Here is a 16,251-nt window from a genome sequence, read left to right as displayed (position 1 = left end):
CAGTGTTTGTGACTTATGAGTAAACAAGGTGGGAGACAAGGAGGAGAAAGGATGGAAGTTGTGACAACTGACTTCTTAAAGATGTTTTTAGGAAAGGTGAGAGGGGAAAATTTAAGCCTATGTCTTGCAAATACTAAGCTGTCACTTAAGAGTAATTAGTAGTAATTAACAGTTAATATTAATACAGAGCATAGTGAGCTGTAGAAAACATCCCCTTGTGTGGTCGTTTCTTTGATTTGTGCAATACAGGATTGCTTCACGGTGGTGAGCTGTCTGGAGAAACCTGTCGTGTGTGGAAACCTAGTATTAGGTACGCTACAACACAAATCCAGCTAAATGTGATGGTTTATGTGGATTTTCTTTTAGTTGCTAGAAGACTATAGATGCTCACACTGATTTATATTCTTAAAAAAGTGAGTAGTCTACAATACTAAATAGCTTTTGCCGTAAAAGAAACTGATAATTAGCAGAACTTTCTGATAATTTTTTTATCTGATTTATAATCTATTGTTGTCCGGTCTATCAGTTTCTCTCCTTAGCTTCCCAATATGCTGGTAAATATCAAGAGTCTAGTTCTCTTCTGTCATCCACACCCTTTTCCTTTAAGTATTTGTCTTCCATAATATCCAACTTCACTGGAATTTTGCTAAGTTATTTCCTACTTCCTTTTGTTGTGACATGATCTTTCCCTCCTTTTCTGTACAAGGGATAGTCAACATTGTGTCTTTCGAATGTTGTTGGACTATAACTTCCATAATCCCTGACCAATGGCCATGCCAACTATAGTTTATAAGATTTATAGTCCAACATCTAGAGGGCACCAGGTTGGCTCCCTCTGCCATCTGTCAAACTATTCCCTCTCATTTTCACCAGGGTATGAAAACATACCTAAACATCTCCCCTCCTCAGCAGCTCACTTCTTTCCATTCTTCCTTATCCATTTTCTTTTCAAAACTACAAGGCAGAGCACAGGGTCTTCTTTGTCTGGCTACCCTAGAGATCTCATTTGTTCCATGAAAATGGGGGAAATATCATTGGTAGCTTAAAGTGAAATGCCCATTTATCTCTTAATAGAATCATCTTTTTAGACTGAAGAGCTGCTTTTCTTTCTGTTATGCTTTCACATTTTCCACAAACTCACTAAGGAAAACTCAACATTTAGTATTTCCTTAAGACAGCTGCACAATTAAGCAAGGAGCCTCTGCATGGCAGACACATGGCTCACCCTAGAGGCAGTTGTCGTAGTGTGGAAGTGACCATGCAGGGGTTTCATGTGCAGCTGCCCAAGGAAAACATCACCTTCACATTTCTTTAATCACAATGGAGACAATCTGGCCAAAGTTAAGCCCTTTTCAAAGTTCTCTCGATTTGAGCGGGAGAGTCTTAAGCACACATGTTAACAACTCTCCCAACTATAATAAATGGAACTAAAAAGAGCTCGGCTTTGGCTGGAGTCTGCCCAATGTGTGTTGATGATGAAAGCAGCTATATTTTGAAGCCTACCTCTGTAATGGCACATTTGGTAAACGAGAACGGGTCCTGCCCTGATCGTCACCACGGTGAGGAGATACAGATCGTGAACGATGATGGGTTGTTCTTTGCTGTTCTGGCACAGTTAACGTTGTAGATTTACTTTCTCTAGTGCTAGACCTATAGCCTACTGGTAGAAGTGCAACAAAATGAAGTTAGTTCAGGTCAGAAATGGCAAGTGTTCATATCTGGACTAGTCTTTTCAGGAAAACATCTCTTTATTGATTACAAGATTTTCAGAGTTGTGCAACTTGTGAAAATCCTGAAATGTCATGCAATCAGGGCTAACAATTAGCATTATATTTAAATGTAATGCGAATATGGGGGGAAAGGTACAGACATACATACAGGAGAATTTACGTGCAAGACTGCAAAATTCCCAAAGGTGAGAAAGTGAATAGGAGCAGAAATAATACCTACAGGGTTAGGTATTATTTGCCACAAGCGTCACTTTTTCAGCTCTTCAGTCTTTTTAAATGAAATCTATGCATCTGTGGCTGCAATACTGAAACAAACTGATTTATTCAATTCATCCAGTCTATGGAATTGCTTATGAGTAAATTGTTTTAGAATTGAAGCCTCTGTTTCAGTTTCATTTAAATTATCTGCTGACATGAGTATGGTACACAAGTCATTTGACCCAATGTTGCTTCATATAAAATGATCCACAGAACTTGCTTTACATTCAAGGAAACATAAAGATGTCACTACTAATTATTGTTAGCCAGAGGCCCAACACCACAGAACAAAGCTGGATAGGCAAAAAGAACCAAGTCTAAGAGAAAGGTACCCATATGCCATCAAGTTAAAAAACTATTTTATTAGCTAAGAGCCGAAGGCAAACACAGATTATACTTTCCATTTAGGTAGTAAAACCCACCTATAGTTTAATATTGGAAGTAACATTTTGTCTTCCTGTACTGGGGTGGGGGACACACACCGCTGAACTGCACAGAAAACCCTCTTCTTCCAGAAGATGAAAAGGCCCCCATTCAATAGTCAAACTTCCCCGAGAGAAAAAAGGCCAGTTATTTTAAATCAGGGATTAGCAATGTGGCGCCCTCCAGACATTATTTAACTATGACTCCCATCAGCCCCTCACAGTTTGACCAAAAGGCAGTGATGATGGGTGTTAGAGGTTAGCAGTATCTGGGGGCCCCCCTCATGGATTACCCTTGTATTAAATGAAGTCCCTCAGACCAAGTTGATAGCATGACAAGAAAGCAGCAGCTCAAGCTCTTTAAATTAGCCCCCTTTAGTTAGAAGAAAAGCTACATGAAGGATCCATAGGGGACTTCGTATTTGAGGCAGGAAACAAGGGAGATTACAGGGAACCATTCTGAAGATGTATACATCCAAAGCATATGGCATGCACCTCTCTTGTAATTTTTGTGTGACAGCTATGTGGAATGGAAGATGCAGTGTGTTGTGTGTAGAAAACTTGCTGAGAATGACCAGGACGGGAGGGGCACCCTCCCACAGTTTCAATTACTCTGACGTTAATTGAACCGCATTCTTATCTTGGAGAAAACCAGGGATTCACACACATACACAGAAAACCTAAGTACAGAAAAAGAAAACTGTATGTTTCTTTCATTAAAAGTCACTATTAAACTCCCTAGGGGCAACTGGTACTCAGTTAGTCAGTAAAATATAAAACAACGTTCAAATTTTTCAGGTCCCGCTGTTGAAGCTAATGGGGTAATTTATGCAGTTGTGCTCAAGTACTGTTCCAGAAAAATTGTCAAAAATGGCCTAAGTTACTATTTTTGTCATCCTTCTTGAATCTCTAGTTAAAGAGAACTTCACTGCCATCTTTAATGTGATAAGCAACTCTTGTCAGTAATATTAAAATGAGTTTGTAGACATAGGCAAACTACATCATATTAGATGTGTCATGTTCAAAGAAGTATATATATATATACTAGTCAAGATTAAATTGGCCACAATACTAGACAACCATAGTAAAGATGGAAGGCTTTTGAAAATTAGTACTGCAGCTGATCACCAAAATATTTTAACAATTCAAGCTGCTTTTCTTGTTCAGGCAAGTGATTGGCAGCAGAAGAAATATTCTCAGCACCTGCAGCAATGTTGAGCAACTTTTATCTTTGTCTCTGTGTAACAACTGAGAGTCTCCCTCTATGCACACATTTTGGATAATGATAACTTGTGAGTGCTTATGAGAATTATAAAAGATATAGCCATGCTTCATGCACTTAATATACAGTCATGCATTTTCAATATATTCCATGGTGAACCTGTCTAAGATATAAGCAAGAGCAAATGCATCAAATGGACAATATGTTTCAGTTAGACATTTTAATTACATTTTTTATTTTTTGCATTTTTTCTTATGCACAGAAAAATAGCTTCGAAAAGCAGCCTCTACCCTTGTAATATCCACAATTTTATTAGCTGTATAAACAGAAATATCAAGATTGCCATGCCACTGTTGCTGTTGCTTTTTATTATTGTTTGTCCGATTGATTTTTGTTAGATTTTACTGTGTTTTAAACTGCTGTAAGGAACCCTGATGCAGTAGAAAGGCAGGATATAAACATTTCTTATTAATGCATAATACATAAATGCAATTAATACACAATACAGATTTTTTAAAAAGGTTCACCATGGAATAAAGAATCAAACTACTTTCTAGAAAACATAATCTCCCAATTCATCATCTTTGAAAACTCTAGAAAACCAAACTGGAAGGGAGAAGGGAGAAGCAAAAGCAAAGGATGTAGGACCATGCTCTTCACCCACGCACCTGAAGGAACTACTCCAATACCATCATCAACATCATAATCTGAGATGTCACTATCACTGATTCGCTGAGATCCTGTGCAACAGTAAGGCAAATAGATACCTGTATACTTGGTTCTTTTGTAAAGGGCAGAAATAAGTTTAAGTAAAGATTCTTGTCATTATGGAGAGTCAAATATGGGATGCATTCATATTTAAAAACAATATATATAAAAACTATTGTAAAATGGCTCAGAAAGGAGACATAGTACCTGAGTAATGGCACCAGTCCCAAGTATACTTACTGCAAGTTCTGTTGAAATAAAAAAATTGTGCCAGCCTGGATGAGTAGGCCGACATTATCTACAGCAGTGCAAACAGTAACTTGCATAGCTGTGGAAAAGTGAAATTAAATGCCTGCCATGAGGGGCAGAACTTGACTGCTCTGCCTCACATACCAGTGCAACATTGTCTTACTAAAATGATCCATAAGGTTGTGGGTTCATATTATCCAGCAACCGTCACCATATTGTGTCAGAGGCTGTTAACAGAACAGCATGCTGGATCAGGCCCATCTAGTCCAGCAACCCTTTCTCACAGTGGCCAACCAGATGTCTACAGGGAGCCTGCAAGAAGGAACCAATCACAAAAAGCACTCTGCTCTTGTAGTTTCCAGCAACTTATATGCAAGCCTGCCTTCCCCGGTCCATGTGACTGGTAGGGGCCTCTCATAACCCATACCCAACCTAGCCTAAAGTTACATTCCATGCCTGAAATCCAGTGTTTCTAGCTGCTAAAGAACCATGTAGGGCTTGAAAGTTCAGCTTTTCATGGACTTCTTTTCTTGGAATCTGTTGAGTTCCCCACTCCCATTAAATGTACACATTTTCTGGGCTAGAGAACAGTCATGGTCCTGAAAGTTGTTTAAAAGTCAAAGGAACTTTGACCTTTCGTTGGACTTAGTACAGAGTTTCAAATACATTGCCACAAATGCAGTAGCCAGAGCTATACAATGAATATTGGTGCCAACAGCCTAGAATCAAATGTCATAATCTTCCAGTGACATTTACAGGACCCCACTTGCTGAATACAGTGAAATTGCTTTAGAAATAAATTGGACTGGAGATGACAGCCACATTGTGTTAGCAACAACCAAGTTGGCATAAGCTAAGTGAACTAATATGGAAACAGTAAAGGTCACTGAGGGATTGTATGCTGCTCAGCGCTGTTGCTTATCAATGCTTGGATCCTAAGGTAAGAGAACTTTTGCTGGGGGGGTGGGGAGTTTCTTCCCCTCACTGTGTAGCCACCTGTGAACATCCAAAAAGACACTCCAGAGAAGCCTTTTTCTACCTTGTGTCTCTAGGGGTTGTTGGGACTACAACTCCCATCATCCCTAGCTAGCAGAACCAGTGGTCAGGGATGATGGGAGTTGTAGTCCAACAACATCTGGAGACACAAGGTTGAAAAAAGCTGCTCCCCCAGCAGCCCCCTGTACACATCCCACATAATTCAGGAGAGGCTTTTGGTAGGTCGCAAAACAGGATCATTGAATTTGTCAATTGATTTCTCTCAGTCATCAACTGCAGATGCATTTTTGTACACGTTTCTTGGCTGGAGAAATTTACTGCAAAATTCAGAGAAGAGCAAATTTCAAAGCACAGTGATGTTTCAGTTTGTATAGAATTACAGAATCATAGAATGGCAGAGTTTGAAGGCATCCCAAAGGTCATCTAGTCCAACCCCCTGCAATGCTGGAATCTCAGCTAAAGAATATTGTTTCAGAAAGTGGTACTAACGTAGATTAGTCTTTAAATGTGAACTGAACTCAATTTCTTCCCCATCCCTAGATGCAGATGGCTGCAGCGGTGAGAAAACCTTTCTTCTGTGAACGTCCTAAACTTATCTTAGGATCCAAGCTGAAATTTTCACACCCATTCTTATTCAAGTAAAACTCTGGAACCTTTTAAAGAAGGCAGCTGCTTACATGTTCTAAAGGTGTTAGTACACCTTTGTTATCATAACAAACTAGCTGGAAAAAAAGGAGTCGTGGACCTACTTTGTAATTTTTTGCTGGAGCTTTCTCCACCATGGGCATGTCTCCTTGGCATGAAAGGTGATGGCTGAGGCAGAGGTAGTGAGGATTCATCATGCGTCTGCAGCGTATACCAATGTGGTTCATCATCTAAAAGTGCTGTCTCCAGCTCTATAAGGATCTATGGGGAAAGGGAACAAGCTTCATCAACAGAAAACAAAACGCTCTGGAGATCCTGTCACATGTTTAAAACAGAACTAGTTTCCAGTGCCAACGTATGTAAATTCACCTCCCCAAGAAAGTCGCTTTCTTCTTCTTGCACTCTGGGCTGATCCCAAACCGTGATCTCCAACATCCGTTCTCTAAAATCTCTACGGTGCACGTGGGAATAGAGAAAAGTTTGGTTCCATTTTGGTTCTAAGCTTTTCTTTACCGTTTTGGTCCTCCTCTTACTCTTATCACTGAAACAAACAAAGAAAAAACAAAACATTGTTGTAAATCACAATGCAGGAAGCAAGGCCTCTAACTCACCCCCTACTACTATCACCCCCTACTACTACTCACCCCCTACTATTATTCTGCTGGGCTACCCCTGGTAGCTGCAAAGTGAGGTAAGGGAGCACTACTCAGTTGACCGGTGGCCTTGTTTCTCAGCCACAGAGCAGCGCTGCCAGGCCAAGAACACTCAACAGTCAAAAGGGCTTAAAGGGGACATTCAGGTTGTCCAGCAACTATAAACATAGGAAGCTTCCTTAATCTGAGTCAGACCACTGTTCCGTCTAGCTCAGCCTTGTATACATTGACTGGCAGTTTCTCTCCAGATCATCAGGCAGGGTTCTCTCCCAACCCTACCTGGAAATACCAAGGATTGGATCTGGGGCCTTGTGTAATCAAAGTAGATGCTGTACCACTGAGTTTCAGGCCCTAGGTGAGTGGAAGGACTAAGGGGCAGGCAAATGAACCAAGCCATTATGAGAGTTATCCATCACCCCAAGTCCATTTAGTGAATGAATTATCGGTAACACAAGCCAGGGGTTGAGTGTTTGGTACAAAAGTTGCACTCAAAATACAAGACCAAGGGTTGGACAAAAATACTTTTACTGTATTTTGTATCTATCATCTATCTATCTATCTATCTATCTATCTATCTATCTATCTATCTATCTTTTTACTGTATTTTGTATCTATCTATCTATCTATCACCTATCTATCTGTCTACACACACACACACACACACACACACACACACTCTTAATGGGAAAGGGACAGATAAAAGGATAAATCAGCTCCACCCATAAGGTTGAAGAGGGGAAGGGGGGATAACATTGGAAGGGAAGATGTGGTGTGGTGAATATTCTTTTATTGGGCCAGGATAACTTTCCATTGTGGAAAGTTTCTTTTCCTACAAATCCCTTCCATCAAAAAGGATTCTAACTGCTCCCCCAATAAAAGATGCAGTTCATGGTATTAAGCCTTATTCAAAGATGGCCCTTAGAACATGAGGAGTCTCCATGAGGAGACTGGAGTAAATTACTCTAAATATAGGGCCATTCATAGATTGATTTTTCATGGCTCTTTTAGAAAAGCATATAAACATATAGCAATATATTTTTTCAAACTATTTTTTCAGTAGAGCATGTTTTTCATTTAAAGAGCTACCTTCTGTCCGGAAGGAAATACATTTTTACATAAGGATTTCTCGGGCGTCCATCTATTCTGGGTGGCAGGTCTGTTGCTTGAAGAACATTCACTATTAACTGATGCCCAACTTTATCATACCAAAGCTTTACCTAAAATGTTATAAAATAATTGTAAGTTATCAGTCCAGAAAATGCATTCATTTGGATTCATATCCAATCAGATCCTTGAAACTTGAGCTGGGCTAAAAATATGCTCATTTTAAAATGGCAAAAGTAAAATACAGTATTGTAAATTTAAATATCCACTCCTCCCTTAAGCCTAGCCACAATATACTTGATTAATTGATAAGATCTTGGGCATGATCCACTGAAACTGATGGGCAGGAGATTCGGGACAGACAACGGTATTTCTTTCCATAGCATTTAATTAATTTATGGAATTCAATACCAAAGGAAACCAGTGATGGTCACAAGCTCAGATGCCTTAAAGAGGGTTAGACATGGAGGATGAGCCTGTTAATGGTGAATAGTCATGATGGCTATATCCCTGGACAGTTTACAGGGCAGGTATGATATAAAACACAGTAATTAAGATCAACAAAAAGCTAAAACGGACAGTAATTTCCTCCCCTTGTAACAGGCACAGTATAGAGAGTTTGCAGATTTAAAAGACAATTGAAAAGCATGTGTGAACTTTCTAAACATCTGGGTAGGCTTGTCTATACAATAATGTTTTTACCCAGCACAAAATAGAGTACATTGAAAGGGCCTGCTTGATATCAATAGGCAAGGCGTTTCAATTCTTACAAAAGCAGAATGGGTATTATGTGGCATCTGTTGTAATGGAAATTCTGCCAGCCTAAGCGGCTGATTGAAGCGCAAGACCTCTAAAGAGGATAAAATGAGGAGATATTTCAGGTAACCTGGATGCCACCGACCAGTAGCTGCTGAGGAGCAACAACGGCAGAGGGCAGTTGTCTTCAGCCTCTACTTGCCAGCTGTCCAAAGGCATCTGCTTGACCAATGTGGGAAACATGATGTCAAACTTAAGCGGACCTTTTCTTTGATCCTGGAGAACTCTTATTATGTTCTTATTAATGCATGTTTATCGCTTGGTGACTGTTATATCATGGGATGACTTGCATGTGTAAATAAGCTACCCCAGATCAGTATGTTTTGCTGCCCAAAGTGATTCCCCCACCCATTACTAGGGCCAAAGTCTTGCCGCACCAGTTCTCACCTTCATCTACCCTCCTACAACTTGCTGCATTGTAGAACCAGCCCTGCTATACATGGAGGTGTTTTCATTGAGTCAGTTCACACATCTGACCGTGCAGCAATCAAGTGTGGAGAAATCAAGAGGACAGGAGGTAATGTGGAAGTTGTATGTGTGGTGTTATATCTGGGATAGCCTATGCATACATCCAAGTCATCACTGGATGATCTAGTGCTGAACGTTCATACAAAAGCATTGCTTCCAAAATGTCAACAAAAACATTTTCTGCATACAATTTAGGCTGCACAGACGTCAAATAAAAAACAAAAAGGAAAGGCTAAAACTTTCACTGACATTTTCCTCCTAATCTGCTCAGTTTTGTAACCTATACCTGAACAAAAACAGCAAACGAAATGTGCTGCCGGTGAACACCATTTTGTACTTACAGAGAGCTGCCCAGGCAGGACCTGCGGAGCATCTTTTAGGGCTCCAGGACTAGTAGGGGAAATAACAGAAATTGACGGCCGTTCCATTTTTTGAGATTCAAATGAACTAGAACCTGTAAGGATGGGGGGGGGAGAGAGAATGTGAGGGGGGAAGAGACAGCAGTTTAATGCAAGATACACCAAAAACAATTTCATTGCTGCTTCTGCTTTTAACATGTAACATTGCACACACTGAACCAACTACTCTGAGATGCTGAAACCAATGGGTTGACTATTCAGCAAGAGAAAGATGATTCTCTTTCAAAATAAATGAGGGGAGGGTGACAAAAAGGTCTTCACCAAAATAACAACAGCAATGATGGTGATGATAAAAGAAACAAAGTACCTTCCCTTTGTAGCCCATTTTCCATAGCTGCACATTTATTTATTTTCAAATCTTTATAGAAAGGAAAATGATAGAAAAATAGAGGAGCAGGGAAGGGAAGGGGGGGAAATTGAAAATTCTGATAAATGTCATTAAATGATGGATTTTCAACAAAACATTTGATTTTGAGCAGATGCAAAAACAAAATAAGAACACTGACAGCCTTTCCACTTGGTCAGTCAAGTAATAATCCTGAAGCTATTTTCAATGTCAATATTCCATCCAATATCAAGGGGACAGATAATCTCGCTACAGGGGAGAAGATACTCTGTACAGTATAGTAATAATAAAGAATAAGAATGGGCAATACATTCTTTGCTAAAACTTGGAGAGTGATATAGGTCTCAAAGATATTATCTAAATTTTAAAATAAAAGGTTTGCAAAATGTAAGTTGCCTTGGGGGTCATTTTTTTCGGCCAAAATTTGCCTCATAAATAATTTTATAAATGAATAAGATTTGGGAGGGAGTACTGTTGTCACCATTTGTTAATCAGAAATAAAGTTGGTAGTGGAATGCTAAAGGTGTTCAGAGAATAATATCACTAAGAGTGATATCCAGCTAAGTTGTATTCTGAGCAAACTTATTGAACTTGATGGGATGAGAACTAACATTGGATATCACCCTAAATTTCACAAATATTCATGTGGCACATGCAGGAAAAATGGATTATGACCTCTTATGGGGGGCCTGTTATGATTGTGCAACTATATGACACACAACAGCTGCTGAATGTTCTTCAGTTTTTGCAACTGAAACACAACCTGGAGGGAAAGTTAATACACATTTGCAATTCAGGGAAATGATGGCGCAGGAAGACCCTAAGTTACGTTTTCTCATGGAAAAACTCTTTTTTGCCAAAGCTTCATTTTTATGTGGAATTTTACCACACCACAGAAGAAACAATCTAGCTAGTTTCTTGGAAGTGAATTTAAACCATCAGTTCAGGTGGTGACATTAGAGAGTTCTCCCCATTGAAAGTGTAGGCATATCAGCACCAACGTTTTGTGGACTGAACCCAGTGGTATCAAAAGTAGTTTTAGACAAAGATTGTGCTTACAGACTGCATAAAGCTGCATATATTCTTCTAAATAATTTTATTTCAATCTAAGCATAAGCAAGAACAAAGGAAATACTCACTAGATTCTAGTGGAGGATGAGAAGTCTCGGGAATCCTTGGAATGTCACTAAAATAGGTATAGAAAAATTAGAAAAACCTGAACAGCTTCTCTACAAAACAAATACATGGACATTAGAGGGAGGTAATTACTTAATTTTCAACAACAATTACCCTCAGATTTTCACTCATGGCCCTGAAAAATCCCCCACTTACAGGTCTTTGTTAGATATATTGTTGTTTTTAATTTAACTTTTCTCTCATAGTGCTATGCCGAAACCTATCCTCTGTTTTTGCATCTTCCTTCTTCATTCCCAGGTTGCTTTACAATGTCTTTCAATTTTCTTTAGAATTTTGATGGCACAGGGCTGAGCTTACCTAATTGTTGTGAGGGAGATGAGGGCACTGTGTGTGTTTCTTTCCATTACACATTTCTCTAGTAGTCTGCAGCCTTCCTGGGTGCCTGTATTTCCTGATCTGAGAAAGCCCTACAGGGACTGATACTTTATGACACCATCATCTAGGCTTCAGCTAAAGTGTGGGAAATGTTGTCAAGCCCCTGGGATTGCACTTGCTGATTTTGTTTCAGCAAAATTCCATTTTTTAAAAACCCTCCCTGCACTGATTTCTTTAAAAGCGAAAAGATCACATTTAACAACAAAAACAACAATCTATCAGGAGGAATGTATGCAGTCTCTCCACATTCCCATGCTTACAGGAAAGCCCAGCTGAGATTTTCTTAAGTTACAGACACCTAGGAAGGCTGAAAATTCCAGCACCAGAGAGATGATTTGTAGAATGAAAGGACATTCACAGAAGACTTTGGCCACCTCAAAAATAAGGTAAGTATAACAAAATCCCACACCCCATTCATGAAACTTTTCCCTCCTCCTTCCTAATTTTCAAACGCGATTCCTTTTTTTCCATTAGTAAAGCTGGGATTTACAACAGAACTTGATGATCCTAAGGGACACAGCACTAATGTACATTTGGTTTTGACAATGATTACAACACAGACAGCAACTTCAGTATGAACACACTATCAGGTTACTATTGCAGTTGGATGTTCCACAATATTTGTAAAATCACACAACAAAGGGAAACACATTAGAGAACAGAAGGGGGACAGCTATCTACAGCTAGTGATTCTGACTTTCCCCCTTTTTGGAAATGACCCAAATTGTGTAACTCACTAGAAGTTTCTATACACGCGTCTCAAGGAGTTTGCTGAATGAAGCCTATGAAAAAAACTTACAATAACAAAGAAAAAACCAAGAAAATATGGAAAAGGTAAAAAATAATAATAAAAGTATATGCACATGGAAATACAATACACATGGAAACTGATATATCCCTAAATAGGGCTGCAATTCTAAACACAGTTACCTGGGAGTAAGCACCCTTGAACTCAGTAGGATTTACTTCTGAATGGGCATTGTACAGCAGATGTGGAGAACATTCAGCCCTCTAGATGTTGCTGAACTACAACTATCAGCCTCAGGAAGCCTAACCAATGGTAAGTGATGATGGGAGCTGTAGTTCAACAGTATCTGGAGGGCCAAAGGTTTCCCACATCTGATGTATAGCATCATGTTACAGATTTACATGCAGTTCTTATACATTAGCCACTGAAACAGCAAAACATGCTTCCTATTAGTAGCTCTCAGTCCAAAAATATTTTGTTTGCCCTTGAGCAGTTTTGATTGTGTATCACAAGAATTTTTACCTTCATCCACAAATTTTAGTTTTACACTTGGGTGGGGATTTACCATAATTTTATGCTGGGGATTCTCCAGAATCTATAAAGTCCCCTGGCAGCATGATATTTTGCTAGTCCCTTCCAGGGGTCTTAGGCATAGCATGTGCCCCGATATGGTGCATAGAGACTTGTTCAATAGCTTTAAACTGCATGATATGGGCAAGCCACTTTCTGCACACAAGCCTTGATTATTCTCTCACATAAACAAAGAAGCATTGTGGGTTGCACAGAATCCAGGGAACTGTTGTCTGTGCCACAGTAATGCCACAGAAACCCAACCCTCCACTTTTATATAAATAAACATGGCACATAAAGAGCTACAACTCTTAAAACGCCGCACATCCCTGCCCAACCTTTATACAGAGCAATGTGGTTTTCTCAAGAGGTCAATCCACTTAACAGTGGTTGTACCCCTTCAGTCCTTGTCCATTTTATTTATTCTTAAAATAGCTATGTGCATATATTACAGCAACAATAGTCCTCTTCCAGCATTCCTAATGTAGGGGAAGGTAGACATCCAGTGAAAATAACCATGCAAGCTGTGCCCCTCTTCCGTCACTCATCTCATCACCTTCCAGCTCGTGAAAGCAGACAAGCTGCAAAATGAAGCCTTATGCATTCATGGAAAATCAGGATTCTAAAATGAGTGTTGGGGGATGGGAGTTCATGAATACAAAAGGCTCCTCTGGCAAACATTTGCCTTCCACAAACTAAAAGGAGATTGAAATGGTGACATGGGTTGGGGCAGTGGTGTCGCAGCGGGGGTGGAGGGTGGTACGCCCCAGGTTCCATGTCTGCGGGGGTGAGGGGCTCTCGGTGGCACGAGCAGTCATCGTGCCGCCGCAGCCACATGTGGAGGCTCCTCTGTTCGCTGCTGCAGCCATGAGCAGAGGATCCCGGCGCCGGCAGCAAACCGCTATGTATAGAGCATGTGTGACGTCACATGCATGCGCTGTACATAGCGGTTTGCCGCTGGCGCTGCTCCAGCACCGTACGGATGGCTGCAGCAGCGACGGAGGGTTCCCGGTACCGTCCATACGGTGGTTGAGTGGCACTGGCAGCAAACCGCTATACAGCGCATGTGCGGTGTCGCTACGTACAGCGCATGTATCATACGTAGCGACGCTGCACATGCACCCTATCTAGTGACGCCCCCCCCCCCGGGTGTCATGACGCCTTCCTTCGCCCCAGGGTTTGAGGAGCCCTCCAAGTTAAACCACCTCCTTTACTTTCTCCTGAGAAATGTCTGGAAAGTGTGTGTGTGTGAGAGAGAGAGAGAGAGAGAGAAAGAGAGAGAGAGAAAGAGAGAGAGAGAGAGAGAGAGAGAGAGAGAGAGAGAGAGAAGATTGAGAGAGGGGGAATGTATGTGTGTGTACACAGACTGAGTCACACAGAGAAACGCTTACATAGTTATGATGGCAAGATTCCACATGTAACATTGTGCATTTTACAAAATGAGTGATTCGAACCTTACCCAATAGGCCTTGAAACAATAATTTCAACTTGAGGTTCTGATTTTGATTCTAAAATAATGTTGTAAACTTCTTCGTTTGTAGCTCCGGGAAGCGGTTTGCCATTCCATTCTAGAACTTCATCACCTTGAATGTAAACACAAGGGAGGTTTCATCTCCTGCCTTTCATATCACTTTGCACAAGTACACACAAATAAATAAATAAGCTTTCTTTTCCAGGCTTACAGATGATCAGTTTATTGAATATTCATCCTGATAAGTTTGCAGAAAGCTTGTGTAGAAGTTATACAGTGCCTGCTCTTTATTTACATCCATTCTGATTCGTTTATGCACAGGCTATACATCTGGAGGCAGCCCTGTTTAGGGAAGTTTTTAATGACTGATGTTTTAATATATTTTTAATCTTTTGTTGGAAGCCGCCCAGAGTTGCTGGGGAAACCAAGCCAGATAGGAGGGGTAGAAATAATACATTATTATTATTATTATTACTACTACCATTATTATTATTATTATCATCATCATCATCATTATACAACACCCACTATTTATTAAGCATTCATCTTGTTTAGTTGCAATAAGGTTATATGACTTCCCATCAACTGAACATTATCTCATTTTTTTCATGCACATTTTCTCATCACTTTCCCTATCATAAAATGTCTGGCTCTTTATTAAGTGGGTTTTTTGTGCCAGAGCACTTTAATCCATTTTAATTGTGTAAAACTAAATTTGCGACAGAATCCATCTTCTGTGTATGCTAGTGACCTCTTTGTTCGCCGGCCAGACAGGAGATTCCTGCATTGCAGGGGGTTGGATTAAATGACCTTTGGGGTCTTTTCTGACTCTACAATTCCATGATTCTATGAGAAGCACCCTCCTGGCCAATGAATGTAGACAGAAGTAAGCTCCTCCAAGTGGCCAATCAAACACCAACACTTTCTTAAGGGGCTTCAATGTTCAAAGAGGCTGCTCAAAGAGCCCTGGCTCTTTTTCATGCCAAGCAGACTGCTGTTTGACGATCCTCCTGTCAAAGCTTAGTTCAGTTCATTTTGTATACAATGTACCCTGAATACAAACACAATCGCAGAATCACAGAAATGTTTCTGTGTTCTGTGTTCTGTGTTCTGCGTTCCTGCTGTAAATGCAGCACAAAACACAACAGTAGTGCTGTTTTCGCAACATCAAAAATAAATAAATTATGCGGCTGAATTACCTGCTCTTAGATGTCCCACCACATCAGCCAAGCTACCTTTCTTTACTTTGGTAATGAAGGCACCAAGTCGTCCTAAATCAGTCATTTTTCCTCCTACAACCTGAGTGGGTGGGGGGGGAAGTGTCAGTTTTCAGAATACAGCGAATTACATTTGAAGGAATGCAATGAAAAACTATTTAAACCAATAGACAGCTGCAAGTTACCTCTCACGACCTGCTGACCAGAATGTTTACACACAGGCCACACAAGTTCAAAGTTAAAACAGTCCTTGCTGAAGTGATATTTTATGTAATGTTCAGAGGCCTTATACATGTAAAACTATATTTCTATAAGCTCTTATATAAACAGATTCTAGGTCAAAACGCGGATTATGAATGTTAGGAAAGCCTGCTGGACCAGGCCAATGGCTCATGCTAGTCCATCATCCTGTTCTCACAGTGGCCAAACAGATGCCTGTGAGAGAACAGCAAGCAGGATTCGAGCACAGGAACCTTCTCCCCTCCTGCGGTTGCCAGAAGCATTGCTACTTCTAACAGCGTCCTGAGTAGGAATCACATAGGTTCCTGATTGGGCCCCTGTGGGAATAGAATGCTGGACTAATGTGCCCTTCTGTCTGATCTAGTAGGATGATAATCTTATGATTATTATTTTCCAC

General features: G+C 40.3%; 1 protein-coding gene across 50 annotated transcripts in view; it reads right to left on the bottom strand.

Moving 5' to 3' along the window:
- The window catches only part of RIMS1 (regulating synaptic membrane exocytosis 1), a 230,470-nt gene that overhangs the window by 91,394 nt on the left and 122,825 nt on the right, over nucleotides 1–16,251 (bottom strand). For 33 of the 50 annotated variants that reach the window (XM_083497272.1, XM_083497276.1, XM_083497316.1 and 30 more), the window contains 9 exons: nucleotides 15,597–15,696; nucleotides 14,386–14,509; nucleotides 11,176–11,222; nucleotides 9,613–9,725; nucleotides 7,970–8,100; nucleotides 6,600–6,771; nucleotides 6,335–6,491; nucleotides 4,301–4,372; nucleotides 1,504–1,660 (listed from right to left, as the gene is read on the bottom strand). In XM_083497272.1, coding sequence (XP_083353398.1) covers nucleotides 1,504–1,660; nucleotides 4,301–4,372; nucleotides 6,335–6,491; nucleotides 6,600–6,771; nucleotides 7,970–8,100; nucleotides 9,613–9,725; nucleotides 11,176–11,222; nucleotides 14,386–14,509; nucleotides 15,597–15,696 — 1,073 coding nt within the window. The remainder of the gene's footprint in view (nucleotides 1–1,503; nucleotides 1,661–4,300; nucleotides 4,373–6,334; nucleotides 6,492–6,599; nucleotides 6,772–7,969; nucleotides 8,101–9,612; nucleotides 9,726–11,175; nucleotides 11,223–14,385; nucleotides 14,510–15,596; nucleotides 15,697–16,251) is intronic. The other 17 variants (XM_083497320.1, XM_083497280.1, XM_083497275.1 and 14 more) reach the window with 2 other exon arrangements.

This window comes from Podarcis liolepis, assembly GCF_965112155.1.
Source record: "Podarcis liolepis genome assembly, chromosome: 3".
In the NCBI taxonomy this organism is placed as follows: Eukaryota; Metazoa; Chordata; class Lepidosauria; order Squamata; family Lacertidae; genus Podarcis; species Podarcis liolepis.
Note: the sequence above shows the minus strand (reverse complement) of the source record. Positions and strands in the feature narration are given on the sequence as shown.